General features: G+C 42.6%; 5 protein-coding genes across 8 annotated transcripts in view; 2 read left to right on the forward strand and 3 right to left on the reverse strand.

Annotated features, from left to right (window-relative positions):
- The window catches only part of LOC6543165 (neurogenic protein mastermind), a 69,865-nt gene extending 66,476 nt beyond the window's left edge, over window positions 1–3,389 (forward strand). The window contains exons 9-14 of the mRNA XM_001969245.3: window positions 42–227; window positions 287–597; window positions 664–952; window positions 1,298–1,630; window positions 2,377–2,703; window positions 2,767–3,389. Coding sequence (XP_001969281.1) covers window positions 42–227; window positions 287–597; window positions 664–952; window positions 1,298–1,630; window positions 2,377–2,703; window positions 2,767–2,798 — 1,478 coding nt within the window. The 3' untranslated portion in view covers window positions 2,799–3,389. The remainder of the gene's footprint in view (window positions 1–41; window positions 228–286; window positions 598–663; window positions 953–1,297; window positions 1,631–2,376; window positions 2,704–2,766) is intronic.
- Window positions 3,390–6,636: 3,247 nt separating this feature from the next.
- Window positions 6,637–8,117, reverse strand: LOC6543271 (borealin). The gene is made up of 2 exons (XM_001969246.3): window positions 7,765–8,117; window positions 6,637–7,695 (listed from the first exon to the last, which is right to left on the reverse strand). The coding sequence occupies exons 1-2, from the start codon at window positions 8,018–8,020 to the stop codon at window positions 7,295–7,297; spliced, it is 657 nt and encodes a 218-aa protein (XP_001969282.1). The 5' UTR covers window positions 8,021–8,117; the 3' UTR covers window positions 6,637–7,294.
- A 77-nt stretch (window positions 8,118–8,194) lies between these two features.
- On the reverse strand, window positions 8,195–10,041 carry LOC6542368 (borealin). 2 transcript variants are annotated; one of them, XM_026979779.1, is made up of 3 exons: window positions 9,503–10,041; window positions 8,664–9,051; window positions 8,195–8,604 (listed from the first exon to the last, which is right to left on the reverse strand). In XM_026979779.1, exons 1-3 carry the CDS (start codon window positions 9,852–9,854, stop codon window positions 8,406–8,408), a joined length of 939 nt encoding a protein of 312 aa, XP_026835580.1. In that variant the 5' UTR covers window positions 9,855–10,041; the 3' UTR covers window positions 8,195–8,405. The 2 variants fall into 2 exon arrangements, with proteins under 2 accessions (XP_026835580.1, XP_001969283.2); XM_001969247.3 differs by having other exon boundaries at window positions 8,664–9,063.
- Window positions 10,042–11,126: 1,085 nt separating this feature from the next.
- LOC6542085 (accessory gland protein Acp29AB) lies at window positions 11,127–11,933 on the reverse strand. Its single transcript, XM_001969248.3, has one exon. It carries the CDS (start codon window positions 11,912–11,914, stop codon window positions 11,204–11,206), a length of 711 nt encoding a protein of 236 aa, XP_001969284.2. The 5' UTR covers window positions 11,915–11,933; the 3' UTR covers window positions 11,127–11,203.
- Window positions 11,934–13,614: 1,681 nt separating this feature from the next.
- Window positions 13,615–19,147, forward strand: part of LOC6542531 (guanine nucleotide-binding protein subunit gamma-e) — a 38,240-nt gene continuing 32,707 nt past the window's right edge. Inside the window, exons 1-2 of one of the 3 annotated variants that reach the window (XM_026978821.1) lie at window positions 13,615–13,754; window positions 13,951–14,275. The gene's annotated coding sequence lies outside the window, so the exon portion shown is untranslated. Of the gene's footprint in view, window positions 14,276–19,147 lie in introns of all 3 variants that reach the window. The other 2 variants (XM_015159932.2, XM_001969249.3) reach the window with 2 other exon arrangements.

The raw sequence follows: 19,147 nt of genomic DNA on the forward strand, positions 1-19,147 counted from the left end.
TCAAGATAGATTATTAAACATTTTGCTTCCTCCTGTTTTAGCTGGCATGAATGCGGGCCTGAACAACATTGGCTCGCTTCTCAACACGACGGTGGCTCCGAACGTGTCCCTCTCCCGCACGAACCTGCCCTCAGATGCCCAGCTCAGTCCAAACTTTGCTCAGACCCTGATGCAGCAGCAGCTCAGTCCCGGTCGCAGCGCGCCCTACAGCCCGCAGCCCAACCAAGGTATGCTGATCCCGGAAATGCGTTAGCATTGATAACTAATGGTGCATTTGGATTTTCAGGCTATGCCCCGCAGTTTCCGCAACCTGGCCAACGACTTTCCCCGCAGCAGCAGCAGCAACTCAGCCAGCAGCAGCAGAACAATGTCCAGCAGCAGCAGTTGGCCTACCAGCAGCAACAGGTGGGCGATGGCGGACGTTCCAACACACCGTTCGGCTCAAACTCGGGAATGCAGTCGCCGGGCATGCAGAACAGCCCTCAGCAGTGGGGTGCTGGCGGTGGAGGAGGCGGTGGACCCGGCGGCCCACTGCCGTCTGGCAATACCGGAAGAACACTGCAGCAACACAATCCGATGCTCATTGCACAGCTGCAGGTGAGTGTCTGAGTATTGATCCAGCCAAAGCAGACCCATTAACACCTTTCCATGGCCGCGCCGCAGGGCGGGAGTCCGTACAATGCGCGTCAATACCAACAGAACCAGAGACGCGGCCTCAACTCCCCAGGAGCAGTCGGACCCGGCGGCAATCCGGCGGCGCAAGCGGCTCTCCAGCGGCAGAACTCGTTCCAGGGACAAGGCGGTGGCGGAGCCACCACGCCCGATGGTTCCGGCGTGGGCTTCGGCGGTCCGCAGTCCCCCTACGGCAGCAATGTAAATGTTTTCCAGCAGCAACAGCTGCAGCGACTGCAGCGGCAGGGCAGCGTGCCACAGGCCACCCAACATCTGCCAGGTAAGAAGGCGAACGGGGAGCCAAGCTGGATCCACCATTGAACTGAGAACTAGGCGTTTAGTTTGTTTATGGCGTATAAAAAACGTTTTAGGGGCAGGCGAGGGGGCGTAAATTAGGATATCGAGATAAAAGTACCTATTAATGCCGCCTTGAGAAACAAACGTAGTTGATATATCTCTTGCGATTTAAGCACCCTAATCCACATACTAAACATTAAACTACATACTTAGACAGCTTTACACAAACTCACACATAGTACACACACACAAACACACACTTTTGATGACCTGAACTAGTTCTAATCAAAGCCAAACGAAACCAACCAAAACCGCTTAACCAAAACAGGCTCGCCACGCTTTGGCTCCTCACCGGGCAGCAGCAACAACACTGATAGCTCAGCTGCCGCCGGCAACCAGCAGCAGCAGCAGCAGCAGCAACAGCAGCAGCAGCAGCAACAGCAGCAGCAGCAACATCAGCAGCAGCAGCAGCTGATGAACGGGCTGAGCATGTCGCCGCACCCGCATCCGCACCCGGCGATGATGGGCGTGGGCGGCATGGGCAGCGGCGGCGGCAACGGCATCATTGGCCTTGGCGGCGGGGGCGGCAACTATGGGGCCACCCTTGGCGGCTACGGGCAGTCGCAGCAGGCGAATGATTTCTATGGTCGCGCCCAGACCGGTAAGCCCGTGTGCTATTTTCTCTCTCTCAAACTGAAAGCATCATTAAATATCTCACGCGATCGCTGTACAAATCACCCCGTCTTGAACTCTGTGTATATATATATATATATATATATAATATGGCTGTATAATCATTGCCACGCATCGTAAAGCAATCAAAATTTTGGGAGCATTCTGTAAATACCTATCGAAAATCTACATCTGAGCTGGGAAACACACGCATCAACACCCCTAACCCACACATAAGCCCACACATGACCCCATCTCTGTATAACTCTGTACGATCATTGTAATTAACCCAAAATGTCCACTTGGTTGAGCTGTACATAATACCCAGCATACATAGTTGCAGGCGCTGCACCCCACAAACACATTTGGTGTGCCCAAGTTACCCTACAATGTTTAGCCCTAAGAACACATTTAAAACCAAGTTTGAAATATATAAATGATATATAAACTAGAGTTTATCAAAAGCAAAATCCAAATTGGTCACCGCTGTAGGAGTTTAGTACGTTTTTCGGTACCCACCTAGCAAAATTAATTCCCACTTTGTAATCCCAATTTTCAGTGTGCCGCCAACCTTTGTGTTCTATGTTGTATTCCGTTGTGTATGTTTTGTGTTTATTTTATGTTTTATGTCTAGAATTGAGCGAAGCCAATGTGACTAAACCCTATTTTATATTGTGGCTTGAAGCCCACATAGTTGATCCATAGTCACTCAAGCGATGCCCTTCAATCTTTCAGCTGGCGGTGGTGGCGGCGTAGCCGGTGGTAGTGCCAACTCCGAGTTCGTCAAGCAGGAGCTGCGCGCGGTGGTCAGTGTGCGCGCACAGCAGGCGGCTGCGGCAGCCACCGGAGGAGCTGGAGGCGGCGGTGGCGTCGCTCAACGGGGACAGACGCCGCAGAGTCCGCTGCAGCAGGGCTCGGTGATCGGGGGCGGCGGCGGCATCGTGGGCGGGGTCAACAGTACAAACAGCATGGGCAACGTGACGCCCACGGGCAGCGGCAATGTCAGCAACTCCATGCTCAACACGCCGCCAGACCCAACGCTGAGCTTCAGCTTCGAGACGCGTAAGTATTGGCACGTATATTTATTTTGGTTATAACTACAAGGCTTTGCTTATATTTCCACAGCGGACTTCTTCACCAGCAGCGCTACGAGGTGACCCTAAGGTGCCTAGTTGAGACCCAAGGATCACGTACAACCAAAACTTCTCTTGCGCACGCATTTATGGCTCTAGATACGAAAACAATAGGAAATGAACGGATGAATGGCGAAGCATGTACATCTAATTACAAATATTAGCAGCACTATTTAAAAAATATATACCTAAATATATTTATTTTATAATACTAGCAAATATTAATTTTAAAGCAAAATGGGAACCTCGTCTAAAAGAAATCGCGAAAACATAAATACCAGACACAAGCTCTAGTTAAATATTTTCAAAACCGCATATAATAACTTCAAGAGAAGATGCAAACATGATATAAGGAATGCATATTTATTACGTTTAAAGATAAAGCCTAGTACTAAGAGCTATATATACAATAGAAAGAAAGCAGAAACATAAATTATGCGTTAAGTGCTGGCCGTTTCGAGGTGTTGTTAAATTGATATATGTATATTTAAAGAGAATTAACATTAATATTGTATAACATTTGGAGAAGCGTTGGCCACGGCAGCAGTTGGCTAAGCTCTAGATATAGCGACAAGCGATAATATACTATAAAGTATACAATTGGATGGGAAAGCATGTAACATGTAAACACACAAAAACACAAACTTGCTGTACATTTAAAAGTAGTGTTGAATTTTTTCAGTGTGATAATTTGTTGAATTTTATGTACTAAATGTTGCTAATTTGTTGCTGCAAAAGCATGAGGACCTCGACCTCCAAAGCCTTTGCTTTATGTATACCTTCTTAATCTTTTCAATCATCTTGAAAAATGACTTTTCAATTCACCAATTGACCAATTAGACCCAAAATATATCACTTTGACTGGGGTTAGCAAAACTATCCCTTTCCTGTAAATATTTTCATTGAATAACTTTTCTAAGTTGTGCCGCCTTTAATTTAAAATTGTAATTTAGTTAATGCTCGTTTAAATTTATTGTAATTATGTTTAAATACTTTTATATCAAAGCGAGAAAGCAAAGCGCGCATAGCAAAATTGGCGTTGCAATTTCATGTGAAGGCTATTTTACAGGTTTTGTTTAAACTAATATGTAATCTTAACCATTTTTATATTAACTATTACACATTAAATATACAAAATTGGCATGTATGATTCAAAACACTTTCAATTAACATTTTGCAAGCTAGAGCTAGGCAAAAACGTTTCACGTTTTCTATTATGTAATTTTTTATTGATTTTTGATTTTGTTTAAATCTTTAAGTCTATTAAGTTGGGTTCAATCGTTATAAATATTATTTTAAAGAAGAAACGATACAAATGCTATACAAATATTATTGATATAAATTTAGTTTATAATTTTATTAAAATACTGTTTAAACTGCAAAGCCCTAAATAAAAATTTATATACAATATTTTACAAATTTCATGTTTTCTTTATTTATTAAAAATCGTATTTTTTGACAAATTTTTACACTGAAATCGGACGCGAAAACAACGATAACCAACACGAATAAATGGAATAAATAATAAAGGGAAAACGGCGATATTAAAACTTGGGAAAATAGAAATACCTCTCGTTAAGTTCAAAAGCGTATGAAAAAAATACAAATTTATAAAAAATATTAAACTTAACCGAAAATTCATTAATATGTATTAAGACGACTATGGTAAATTGTAAATAGATTGCAAATGGTTCACATAAATTACTTCAATATCTATTAAAGAACAAATTTCTAGACGCTGCTAGCTAAATTATAATTGTCACACTTCAAGTTAGCTTAGAACGAGATTTTCTTTAAGAGGCTACATTTAATGCAATTAAATTAAAAATTATAAAACATAAATTCAAAGATGGTGGCCAATTTTCGGACCCCAGCTCTCCCCATAGTTTTTATACTGACAAAACCTCAAACCAGGAAAGTATAAGTATGACAAATGAATATACACAAGTATACTGCATTTAGCATTATATATACACTATATTAATAGTTTTAATGCCAGTTATTCATATATACCGATTCATAAATATATATATATATTTATACGGGGTAAGGATATAGCAAATTTCACACACAGCAACACAAAAAGTACATATAAAGTGCATTAATGAATTTAAGCATTTAATGATATTAATTAATTTATAAGCATGAACAAATATTGGGTTTATTTCGAATATATATTTAAAATAAACAAATATTTACAAGTGGTATAAACTTCATGGAGTATACTAGGAATTAACTAAGTACTACACATAAAGCTAACTAACCTAAATGCAAATAATATTTACGTGAGTGCAAAGCGGAGTTAGTTTTGATAAGCATACCTACTAATAATATATGTATGATTTGGTAAGTTGTTCTGTTATCACGCACCTTTAACCGATCCAGTTGCGCATACATTTTTGTACATACAAGCATCTTAGAATTTTATAACAAAATTAATCTAGTTTTATACCAACTCTCGATCTAAGCTTTTTTCGAATTGAAGATACAAATTGGTTTCGCTGGACACATCCGATGTAAAAGCTAATTTTATATTCCGAATCTGACTAGCGGACGTACTTATTTCTTCATACTGTACAGTCATTTATGGATTTTATTTGTATGCAACCTAGTACCATAAAATTTGTACCAAATCACATACTGACGATTTAAGATATTAGCCGAGAAAGGAGATGGAATGAGAATTACAAAACAAATAATGCAACGCCCTGTACCCGTGCATAAAGCCTACAAAGATTTGTTAAACTTGATATTACAAATAAAATACAAAATACTATTTACTAAATACAAAAGATGCCCTGAACCGCAATGAGTAGTGCCCAAACATAAGAATAACGAAATACAAACCTAATATATAAACTAGCATTTAAAGGTTATAACGAATTCTAAAACAACAGCCTCAAAGAAAATAGTTTTTAAACAAAATAGCAAAAATAGCACAATTTTGTAAAAAAATAAAAATAAAAACGAGTAGAAATTTGTACGAACGCAAAATAGATCAGAACCGAGAGCAATATAACTACAAATTTAACGCAGATCACGCAGCACAGCTACTCAATATTTAAATTAACTTCTTTTCAGTCTATGCAAAAAAATAGAGGAACAAAAGTATCGGTTTGATGGAAGAAGGCATCGTTGATTGGCTGTGTTACCAAATGGGAAAAAAGTTGAAAGACCGAAAAACGTACGACGAAATAGGCCTAAACAATGTGCAAAATTTGGAACTGGAAACCATTTTCAAAAGAAGCAAACGAGTTTGAAATAGTTGGTCGAGGTTAGCGTAGTTAGAGGCGTAGGAATCGAAACCGATATTCAAATAGATTGGTTTTGCACGTATATAGGAGTTTGAATTAATGCTGAATTTACGGAAGTGATCAGATCTTTAAGAGCAGGCAACTTCAGTTCAAAATGTCACATATGCATCTAGTTTTGTTCACTCATCAACGATTTTTTAGCGCTTTGATGAACATACTCGTATTATGGGTATTGTGGTAATTTGGGTATGCTATAATACGTGATTTGGAGGGAAGACTGTACTCAAGAGAACGACAAATTGTTTCAAGATTATCATGAGCATTTTGATTAGATTATACTCGTTTATTGCAGGTTTTGACACAGGGCGACTGTTCATCGCACTGCCCATACATATGTTTGATTCTTTGAAATTGTTTTACAAAAACTATCAAACCCTAACCACACAAACATACTGAATGTTACAAATCTGAGTGTTATGTTGTTGTCATCTGTCACTGTTTACACGTATCGATTGATTGTCCACATATATGTTGTCTTTGTCCCTAAAATCGTATTGAATAATTCAGTGAAAACAAGCGTATTTTAAGTCTCTATATATGTACCTTTTGCTATATATTGTATTTTTATGTATCTGTAACTATATAAACGCGTACCACACGCCCACTCCCACTCACATTTCACACTCTAATGGGAAACCGAAAACAAATGCTAAAACTTACACTATAAACACTAAAAATTAATGATAATTTTTAATAACTAAATCTGTATATGTGTAAATGTAACGTTTGTCTAAGGATTCACACAGTTAAAACTGAAGATGAAAAGTTGGGAAACCAAAGAGTTTCGATTGAATTTTCATTTGAAAGAAAACACAATACACTTTAATTTAACTAAGTACTTACAAGCATAATTGACAATGTTCACACAGACACACAAAATACACACATGCAACACAATAGAAAAATGTTTAAACAATTAAATTTAAAGCTAGTGGAGACGAAATTCTGTACGCTATGTTTGTACTTACAAATCGATATATATATACATATATATATATATATACATAAAGTAATTAAATTTATTAATTAATTATACAACAAAAAGCAAGCAAAATGCAGCAGACAGCAACAAGAACAACAGACACGTTCACTTAATGTTTAACAACTGAACAAAAACATTGAAAATGAGAAAATGAAAAAGACTAAATAAAATATTAATGAACTAAGCGTACAAGTACGTGATCTTGGAGTTTCTTTCGATGGCTCCTACGGTTTCGATTTCCCCAATTTGTTGGCCAAATCCACGATCAAGCCGAGATTGGCATTCAGGGTCTTCACCTGATTCAGGGTGTTCTCGTCCAGCTGCATCAGTACATCCCGCTTCACGGTGTTGATCTTGTGCGGCTTCACGGTGATCACGCCGGCCTTGGTGGGAATCTGCACGTCCGCATAGCGACCTGGGAGCATCTGGACGGCCAGCGGGCTTCCCGCCTTCGAGAGCACCACCTCTCCGGCGCGCGGCCAGCGCACAAAGCTCATGGTGTCGCCTACGGGAGCCCTGTCCGCCGACTGCGCCTGAATCCTCGTTCGCTGCTGATTCTGCGGAGTGCGGGTCCGACCACGATAATGGCTGATGGACTGACTGCGAGTTGTCGGCGGCTTGGGAGCTGGGTGGAGGAATCGGTTATACATATAACATTTACTCTTGGATTGCCGACTGTTTTGTCTAATCTCACCTGTCCACTGATGATCGGCGAAGGTTTTAATCCTGAGAGCCAACAGTTCTGACATCTTCATTTCTAGCAGCCTCTTGTCCGTGCTTCCACGTAACACCTTAATTTGGTTGTCCACCTCCTGCTTGTACCGCTTGCCCATCTCATCGATCTTCTCCAGAGCCGAGTCCATCTTGATTTGGGCCAGACGCACTTTCTCCTCGCGATCAGCCACCTGGCGCTGAGCCTGACGACGTGCTGAAATCTTGGTGCGCGTCATGTTTTTCACGATCTATATAGATTCTTCCTGTATCTAATCACTAATCACCCAAAGGTAACAAAGTCAAAGGGCTCTTTGGTGAAAAGACGATACAAAACACAAGATGTTATTCAGAGGAAGCTTTTTCTGACAAATCCATACAGTTTTGCTTGAAGGCGAGTTTTTTTGGTTAGACATGTATTTAAAACATTACATTTAAGTCGCCGTACACTTGGATATGAACATGTAAATTGAACTTGTATTGAAACTTAGGTAAATACGATAGATTTTTATATATGAAGGCAAAGTACTTGAACTAAATGAGTAAAATGAAAACTGAACTTAGACGAAACGTACTAAAATATATGATATAGCATTATATCTAGAAAAGCGTTCGAAATGACAGCTACTTGAACACCGTCTGGCTGGCCTTATTAACAATCATCTGCAAGTTCTCGTGCAGCGTTTTGATCTGGTTAAGGGTGTCCTCGTCCAGGTTCTCCAACAGATTGGACTCCACCTCGTCGGCATCCAGTTTTTTGGGCCGCAAGCTAAGAACTCCGTTCCGAATAGGAATGTTCACATTGGCGAACTTGTCTGGCATTCTACGTGCGGGAAAACGGTTTTAGCAAATGGGTAATCGTCACGTAGGATGCAAACTTACACTTGAGCCACCATGGGACTGCCGTACTTGGAGAGGGCCACCTCGCCGGGCTTTGGATAGCGCAGGAACGCCATCGGCGGTGTGGTGGGCGATCCGGAGCGTACTGGCTTCTTTAGAGGAGTGCGATCGGCACTGAAGGCCTTCGTGCGCGATGCCATTGGTGTGCGCAGCTTGCTGCGCGAGTTGCGGCCGGAGCTGCTCGAAATGGACGGCGGTTTGGCCGAGTGCAATATGTTGAGATCCCCGCAGGCGGAACGACTACGGCGGGCTCGACGGGCCCTCGCCGAGTGCAGTGGTCCGGGTGTTCGCATCGCCCTCGTGGACCGCAGCAGGGAGCCTGTGTGGGCGGCCGCGATGCTCGCACCGCTGGCACCGATGCTGCTGTCCTCTGTAAGGTAGCCTAGATAGAGTGACCGGCACAGGATGTGGATGTGGGTGTGGGAGATGCATTTTGCGTGCATTGAAATGTGCGGTGCGGAGTTAGAAAGCAAAGTTGAGTTAGTCACAAAGCCGGACACCAGTTAGATTAAAATTAAACGTGAAAATGGCAGCAACCGAAGATTTAAATAATTTGCTGACACTAAACTAAGTCTTTCAGCTTCTACTTGTGGTTATAATAAAATACGCATGTTTTGCATGAAAAACTTAACTTAATCGGAAGAACTAAGCGGCTAACTTTGGCTTCTCCAGGAGACTATATAGTCTTCTAGGAGGTGGATAGTTAACAATAACATTTGGCTTTAGAATGCGGTATGTAAAACCGGAATTCGCTCGGAATTCTGCTCATGAAATCCCTGCCATTCATATATACATATGTAGGCCCCGTGGGGCGGACAAACCTTCGTCATTGCGGCTCCCGGTGGCGGAGGGGGCGTGGCCCTCGGTGACGCTGCCACTCATGGACATGGAGGCGAGCAGCTGCGTCTGGTCGCTGGCCTTGAAGTCGCTGAAGCGGTCCAGCTCCTCGAAGAGGCGCAACACCTCGGGCATCTTGAGGTTGGCCAGCTCCTTCTGCACCTGACCCAGCAGGGTCTTCACCTGGTGGTCCACGGCGGAGAGGAACTTCGTCTCCAGCGAATCGATGCTGATCAGGCGGGAATCCATTTTCAGCTCGTACAGGCGCAGCTTCTCCTCGCGATTGGCCACCTCGCGGTTGCGCTTGGAGTTCTTTGGTATCTTGGTGCGCGGCATTCTGGCAGCGGCTTTTGATTGCTCGTCGTTGCTTCTTAAAACTGCTGGACTCTTTGAAGGCAGTAACAATTTTTGCAGCGAGCGTCGTCTTTTTTGCTTTTTCTTGTTTGTCCGCTAAAATTCAAGCGTCATCGAACAGTGTTGCCAGATGGCTGCACACCGCCAAGTTGTCGACCGATTAGGAATACTAAAAATATTATCGAGGTGGCAGTGGAAGACGGTAACACTAATGCGCGGTAAATTCAATTCAATAATTACCACTTAACTCAAGCCACTCCAAAATAATAAATCGAATAATCTTTTATCTATAAAGAGCCCTAAACCGATGACTTCCACTTCGATTAACTTGAAAATCGACTACCCCCGATGCCAGTGAGTTCTGCAACTAATTTCGTTTAACGAACTAGTTCCTCATGTCAGAGATCAAATCGACAATCGATTTTTGAACTGAAATATTATTAGACGTTTTAAAATATAGAGATATTCTGAAATTTCGACGCATAAATTTAGGGACTAATATAAATAGCAAACATATATATACTGAACTATCAAATTCATTGTTGATTACAAGATTATTTATTTAACATATTATATTTAACATACTTATAAATAGCGTTAAAATAGCTTTAAAGTGTAGAACGATATGAATGGAATCTGTAGATATGGGCTTGCAGCGTAAGTGCGGAGGTATCTGAAATGAAAAGCCCCAAAAATTGGAGCCGCAATCCTATTAGTCCGTTTCCAAATCTCGTTCCCTGGTCATAAATTGCGCTCGGCTCCGCATTGTTGGATGTTTGCTATCTGTTTCTGCTAGTTGCACTTTGGCTGCCACAATGGCAGGATTCTAATAAGCGTGGGAGGCGATGGGTGTGCGAGTGGCCCACAAATCAAAAGCATTTTTGTCACCATTTGGGTGGCTTCCTTGGGGCGGGGCGTGGCACTTGCCGCCCACATCACTGACACATCATGTGTAAGACATTTGAAAATAATACGCGCCGCTTTTTCTGCACTTGATGGCTTGCCACAAAAGAAACCCCATTTGAATATCTGGATGGGCCCGGTTTTAAATTGAGGACGAATATGTTTTTGTAACTTAAGGGGAGATATTTCTATTTCCATCACTTAGGTCTCAATGATCGTCTTGCAAATGGGGAAAGTTTGGCTAAGAAAGCTGTTGCTTACTGCTTTTTGGTTTTTTCAATGTCGATACCCATCATATCACATCAGCCAATTGAAAGTTTTGTAGTGAAATAAAAGGACAAAAGGAACAAATAATTGCTCATAGGTTTATTAAAGGCTGGCGGTAAAATGCATAGATGCGAAATGAAAATAGCTTGCTTGAATTATGTTTATTCATTCGCGTCAACCCACTGCTCGGTCTGACATACGAACATATACTTACTAAAACAATCTTCAGTGTACATTTTCCTGGCGTACACAGTAACACAGCGATCGCCACCGATCTTTTTTTCAGTGTTCCATTTTAGGAAGGGTGGCTCTCTGCCAGTGAGTGTTGAAGTGAGCTGGCCGAACTTATATAAACTATTAATATCTATCCAATAGGCAGAGGCCGGCGCCCTTGAGAATACATCATTCAGCTCTTTCTCATCGTGGATGGTGGCCAGGTGGCCGCCCAATTTGCGGCACGTGAGTGAGGCACCAAACCAATTCTGTTTCTTGTGCCGCTCAAAGTAGAAGCGCCGTGTGCCGATTTCCTGAAACTTATCCGGGTCGATCCAGGGCGATATTCGTGGTATCGCCACAACCTCCTTGCTCTTGTTTCCTATTATGGTCTGGAGCTCATTCAGCTCGTATCTCAACTTGTTTTGCAGGACCATCAATCGTCCTTCAATCGTCCTCTCGAATATCTCGAGTTTCTGTTGAATTTCACTTTCCTTCAGCGCATTGTATGTGAACCATTGCTGCTGATTTATAGCCACATGATCAACTAACAGCGGATTGGTCCTCACAGACTGGCTTTGCTGGGTGTCCGTATTCTTAGCAAAAGCCACCCACGAAGTCCAGGCTAAAATTACGGTTACCAAATGATACTTGAACATATTACTATTACCAGCTAGCCTCAATCTTCAAAACTGACTGTTTTGGACATTAGCTTCTGTGTCACACCTTTTAACGAAATTACAATCCGCAGCTAAAGGCGTTTTAAAGCGTTCATAACTATTTAAGCTTCGGGCAAATGGGTTATTGGCTCCTAAAACTATTAATAGGAACATCTTTCTTGACAACCTCATATTCAGCAATCTTTTTGTTCTCTGCATAACCATCGCTTTCCGCCTTTATGATAGTCGCAAAATTTCGCCCTTTTGTAATTAAGTTGATGGGCTAAAAGTTTTAATTGGCTTGATGCTCGTGCTCGTCCAAACTCGCGAAAATTCCTTCCCAATCGATGGCTGTGTTAAAGGGATATATCCGCGGCATTCATCCAGGCACCTATCTATCCATCTGTTTATCTATCCATCTATCCATCCGTCCAACTATCCATCCATCCGAGAGCAGATATTTCAGCAGCAGCAACGACAACGAAACTCAATTTGCGTCGGCCAAACGATGCGTTGAGCATATAAAATGCAAAGCGGAAGCGACGTTCACGGATAGATTACACAACTACTTACAAATGTGCGATTAAGCGCCCACCACCCACCACCCACAGCCACCCACATTTCCCATTTCCAGCGCTTTTCCTGCGTGTCTGCAACTGTTGCATATTGCAGTGCGTGCGTTGCCTTTATTGTCCCGATGTTAATGGAAACACCTGCTGGCGGCGGAGAAGTCAGCCCCGGAGTCCGTGAACGAGTGCCAGTCATTGTCAGGGGAATCTGGCCAGGATTGCGGGTGGGGCTGGGTCCGCCCTTAAGCTGCGTCATCATCTCCACGCCGGATGACAGCAGACGGACCGAGAATGGCATCTTTTGGGAGCGCTTTCAGGTGATGCCGGCGAGAGATCCATTTCACAAAGTGCAGCCAGTAAAAGTGTTTCTGTGTCAGCTGCCGATGGTGCCCAGATGCCCTGCTAATGTCAACGTGTCACGAGGGACACAAATTATAATTACGTTGAATTCTGATGGGGCGCAACTATATCCCATATCCTTTATGTGGGTTTCCATATAAAACGTTTCAGCTTAGAAGCTCTATTGCAGCCCCACTTCTAGAAATATATATTAATATTATAATTTTGAAGTCGCTTTCATTTTCAGCTTATTTTCAAGGTTCTGGTTAGCACAGCGATTACGTATTTATAATGTAAGCTGTCTAAAAGTATGCAGTGCATTAAAAAATTAAAAAACAACCACCACGTTTGAGTTCAGCGCTTGAACAAGGAAATAGACGTGTGTGTAGGATACCATTTAAAAAGGAACCCAAGGGAAGTGCCAGTGCAACTACCCTACCAAGAAACCAAGGCAATCGTTACGAGCTTTGACCCACCGATATATAAGTAGTTGCAACCCTCCAACTTAATGAGCTCCGAGTGGGGGAGCGGATCAATTGAATTGTGTGCCGCAAGTTGGACAAACCCAATTAAAATTTTGACTGCCCGTTTCTGTGGCGATAAAGAAAGAATAGGGCTATCCACCCCATTCGTGCCACTGCCTCCAGCCGTCGCACAGGTGCTGCCCAATGCCACTCGTTCCGGGCGCTCGAAAGTGCACTGTGCACTCACTCAAAAGTCACTCAAGTCCGGGCGCGTTCCACTGCCACTCGTTCCTCGGGCACTCACCGTGCGCCTTGGCGTATGCAACGCATTCAGTCGCTTGTGGGAGGCAGTTGCATTCGATTGCCAGCATTTTCATCGGCGGAAAAGCCAGGGAGCAGCCAAAAAAGCCGCACAGAGAGAGGGAGAGAACGCGAGAGCGGAGAGGGAGAGGCAGAACACATTCGCTGGTTGGTCTTCCTTTTGGTAGCACTCATTCGACACATTTTCCTTTGGTTTTCCCTCGGCGGCGATACCAGCCGTCGCTTGTTTTTTCGTTCTTCTGTTATTGCTGGCCTTTGTTTATTAGTGCGTGTCTTCGCTGCGAGCGGTTTTCGTAATTGAAACGAGAGCGACATAATTAAATTAAAATATACTCGCACACAGTAGCGCACTAGCATCGATAGACGAGCCAACTAATCACATTACCAGCCATCAGCCATCAGCCATCAACCATCAAGCCATCGGCCATTAGACCATCGTCAGTCGGAGACCGAATCGCAGAGCCGCAACACAAGACTCACAGTTCGCATTGCATACTTTTTGGCGCGCTTCGAAATAAACACACCAATACGTACACCAATACAACACACCAACACAATCAGGCTCGATTGCTGCGTGTGTGTGTGTGCCTGTGCCTGTGTCTGTGTGACAGTGCCATCTAAAGTCGCCCATCCTGCGAAGCGACAAAATTCATCAACTCTTGTGTCTGGTGAGTTGACATAAAAGACAATAGAACTGCTGGCAATAAAAGGCAAAGCTTGAAGCTAACAAGAAAATTCCGGGAAAAGTGCCTCGAGCTGCTGAATGTTTCGGCACTGTTGGTGTGAAAATGTCAGACTAGATCGTGACCTTTAGGAGCTTATCTAGTCTGATCCTTAAAGGTCTTACATGTTCAAAAAGGCTATTAAGTGCGACAAGCGATCAGAAGAAGTAAATAATGATTTTCGAACTAATGCTAAAAAAATAAAGTAAAAATATGGAGAAATCATGAATATTTAACAATTACCCAAAATCTTGTAGATTTCGAGTGCTTTAAAATAACGAAGGAACGTAAAATGAGATTCACAAAAAGAATACCATGATTTCCATTTTATTGCCATAAGCATTTTCAAAAAAACTTTTACAAGAAATTGCTTGTGGCTGATTTACACTTCTCGGTTTCAAGTAACTGAAAATTTCTCAGAAATCCCTTTTATATTATTTAAGAATGCGATGGATTTCACAGAAACGCTGTGGTTATCGCAGGTCCAAGTAGTTAGATAGCTACTACTTCTTTATTTTTGGATACCCTAAATAATATCATTTTATAGTCACATGACTCCGCTAAAAAATGATCTCTATTAAGAAAATGGAATAGTCAAACTGATGGGGCACAGCCTGCAAACTATATTCATCAGTCATTGATAAGGATAAGAAATATCTATATTATATTATATAGTACTATAATACTATATATACTATACTATTGATATTCTTTTCTTACGCATAAAGGCAAAGTACGATCTTACTTAACGATTGAAAGGATTGTAATTCAGAAGACGGAGGAAGTATTAACCCGAAAATTTCCCTATCGATGTGAAACAAGTGAACCGAAATTAACACAATCAGTATCCAGGCACCACCCATCCCGCCCACCTATAATTCCTGCCCATCCTTGACGATCCAATCGCATCTGTGGTTAATGTGCGACAATTACTCGATTTCGCTGCTGCTGTCTGCAGTTGCAATTTACCGCGCTGTAATTGTTTTACGTGCAACCATTAATTGTTGGAAGCGCCACTGCAATTATAAGCCGTTTTTTATCTTTTGTCAATTTAAAAAGCATTTTGAAAAGTCCATGTCCTCATTGCCGTTTGGGTAAATTGAACACATCGTTTTTGTTTGCATGCCAAATTGAATGATTGAATTGTATGTGCATTAAATACGTGTCGTTTTACCTATTTCGAGGGAACTCCTCCGACAACCCGTCGAAAATGGCCTAAGCCAACGCAATCACATTCGCTCACAATTCGCATTTGTCGCGCCTCAATTACGGCGGAAAATATTTGCATTCCAAAAGGGATATTTGCCTACGTGCCATTCGAAGGATATCCCTGCGAGGTCCTTTAGGTAGAGGGGCTTTGACGTGGGTATTCCATTTCGCATTGTCCGGAACGGAATTATGCATGCTGCATTTAATAATTCATTAAATGAGTGAAAAAATTAAACACGAATTCGACTCATTCATTTTTGTCGGTTTTGTGTAATGAATGAATAATATTTAATGGCATTTTTTATGCAGCTACGCTTGCTGCGCGAAATTCATTGAAATGGAATTTGCAAATAGCCAAGCATTAACTAAAAACAATTCATTTTTTCTATTGCTCTTCAATTTTAAATGGGTCTCTTTTTTTATCATTTGTAGCCTTTTTTAAATGGCTTTTTCTTCCGTGAAGTTTGTACACACGATAAGAGTGAACACTCTACAAAATTGCCGAGAAAAACGTATACATAATTTAATATAATATTATTTTCTGCTGAGACAGCAGCTGGCCAATGGCCGAGCCACAATAATGCATAGATAATGCGCCAGGCTGCAGACTCTGTCTCCAACCAACCTTTCCGATTTTCCACCGCCCCGCTGGCGTTGCCCTTAGTAAGTCCGATGAAAAACTGCATTTTCCCGGGCTCCGGCTGCTCCTGCGTCAACGAATTATAATTGTAAGGGCTCCCAGATTCAGCTCCAGCTCCAGCCTGGCCGGCAGTTTGAATAGGAACTGGAATGGGGGCGGCGTTGGTCAGTTTCAGCGTGCGTTGGCAAAAGTCATAAAGAATCCTCCATCCTGGCGGGGAATCGCCGACAAGTGCCGGACAAGTTGACGTTTTTGGTGCGCTGGCTGGGCTCTGCCACTATTTTCTCGCCGTGGAAAGTATGTTAATAAAAATTTTAATTTATCGCCAGGCATAAAAAGTGGTTAAGTGCTGGGTGGGCGGCCCTTCGCTTTTCCTTGCCGTTTTCCTTGCTCCGATATTTTCATATTTTCCATTTTTATATGCCCTGTGTGCTTTGACACGCACAAAACGCGTTCGTTGGCATCGCCAACGTTTGAGCGCCCAATGGCCGCTGCACTCAAAAAAATTTGAAATCCATAGATTATTTAACTTTTTTGTTTTTATATCTATGTACTCTTCTTTAAGATGCTACACTAATCAAATGTTATTCCTGGTTTTCCGGTATTTTCTTTTTTCTTTGCCAACCAAGTCGTGATAAGCTAACATTTTTTAGAGTGCACATCCCCCTGCCGATCTTACTGACGGTGTCAGTGACGCCCTCGTCCACTTAGAATAGCCTCCCCACTGAACGGCGCCTCATCGATAATAGTTTCAAGAGTTTTTCGGCCAAGCAAAATAGAAACGCACGCCAAGTTGCGCCGCAGATCCCTGCCCCAATTGGACCACCCTTGCATAACGCCCCTCGGTGAAAGTAAAGCAATGTGGGCGTGGCAGCGTGGCAGCGTGGCAGCGAGGCAGCGAGGCGTCCACTTCAAAGTTCGATTTTCTGTATTGAAAATTGGCGTGCATTAGTTACAGACCTTACAAAGAGGTTCTGCGGGGCGATGGTGAAAGAGGGCTTTCGGAAGGTTTGATGGGTTGAGGAAAGTTTAATATTTCGATTATGACTGGGCTTTAATTGGGGACTTATTCCCAAACAAAGACGAAAAACTACGGATAGAATGGGCATCTATAGGTTTGCTTTATAGGCAGTAATAAGTAGATGGGACTTTGAACTCGCTTGGCTTTGAGGACGCAACAGTTACCACGTAGAGCATGTAATCAATCATAGCCAGCCGCACTTATTCGTATTCCATTTGCCTAGATTAGCATCACCGCCATTTAACAAATGAAATCACAAATCAAATCACATAAATATGTCCCTCCATCCGGCTGACTGCACATATTTTCCAAAGTTAGGTCCTAAAATTGTGTCAGCTCGTAAATCGCACTGGCTAATAAACTCGTGCTGTTCATCTGGCCCTGTCGCATTATAAATAACACACGCGACATGGTGGCTGGATTTCCAGCCACGAACCGCATCATCCGCAAATGCAACTATAAGCGGAAGTACAGGCACAGAATTTGCTCCCTCCATCCGGTTTCCGTGCGGTGTCTCTTTCTACGCTGCGTCTGTCTCGCTCTGCCCGAGTTCAGCGTAGCAGAAGTTTGATAAATTAAATTTTACAACCCTCGCCTCGAGTTGCGACATTTCGTGGCGTACTTCCTTTTCTTTCCCAACCAACTATTAGAAAATGTAATAATAAAATATTTAATGACCTCCTCTTTGGGGTAAAGCAAACAATCGTGTGCGGTTCTCGATAAATGTTGAATGACCAGGGAAAGGGTTCTCCGTTTCTTTATTTTTTCGGGGAAAACAAACAAAAACTTTTTCAATGAAAGTGTATCAACTTAAAGGAAACTGTGATATTTACGTGATATTTGTCGGTGGGCTTGTTTTTAAAAATAATTTAATTTCAATAAACAGTTAAAAGGGATAAAATGATTGTCTTCCCCTTTAAATAAACAATTTAATCTGTCGGAAAAGAAAACACCGATTATCGCTTCCGTTTTAGTATTGCTCCAATTAAAGCTATTAATTACGCCTGGCTATAATATGTTCAATTTGCCTGTTTTCCGCTTAACTGGATTCTTAATTGCTATTTGTGCAACATATTAAAAGGATCCGCATCCACGAACACGACCATCCAGCGACTGGAGCTGCAGACTGGCGATGGGGTGCGAAGAGCAGCATAATTTAGCATCAACGCCTTGCGAAGTAGGCCAAAATACATAATCAGGGGGCGTGGCAGAACATGGCAAGCGGAAAAGCCAGAAATTGCACCGAATAAAAATTGCAAAAATGGCGGAGAAGGAATGATTGTAACTGGCAATAGGAAGGAAGTGAAAAAAATCGGCTGCTAAATTATACGAGGCGGTGCTCGCACACAGCTGCAATTTCATTTCTTCTCCACGTGTGTGTGTGTGTGTGAGTGTGTGTTTGTGTTTGTGTGCAGGTGCCTCCTTCGTGTGTGCGTGCTTGTGTGTGTGTGTGTGTGTGTGTGTGGGGGAGCCAGGTCCTGGTCTACAGATAATTTCTCCGCCTTCCCCAGTGCAGCGCCGAACATTTTCCCAATGTATTTTTCGCAAAGTTTCCGGTACGCTCGGCAGCAAATTTATTGAACCATGAAATGTTTGTGTACGTGTCCTGGCCGAAGGATAGAAACTGACAAGCGGTGTCCCGGGCACGGGGAGTGTTCCGGTCCGGATCGGAGGCTGCTATTGAGTCACCTACGGAGGCGTTATGGTGGGTGGTAGGGCCACTGCTACCCTGTAAATGGGCGCCCTTAAAAATAGGGTTTCAGTTTCGGGTAAGAAGCTTCGCATTTGCATGATGATCGATACCAGTAATCGGGGTGGATATATGCTATAGATTACCTGGTGGTAGCTGAGTAAATAGGTGAGATACTTGCGGATTGAACTAAAAGTACATCCAGGGTATCCCCGAGATAAGCACCCTGACCTGCACGAGACTGGTTAGTTGTTGTCT

Source organism: Drosophila erecta, unplaced genomic scaffold, assembly GCF_003286155.1.
Source record: "Drosophila erecta strain 14021-0224.00,06,07 unplaced genomic scaffold, DereRS2 tig00000055-arrow-pilon, whole genome shotgun sequence".
NCBI lineage: Eukaryota > Metazoa > Arthropoda > Insecta > Diptera > Drosophilidae > Drosophila > Drosophila erecta.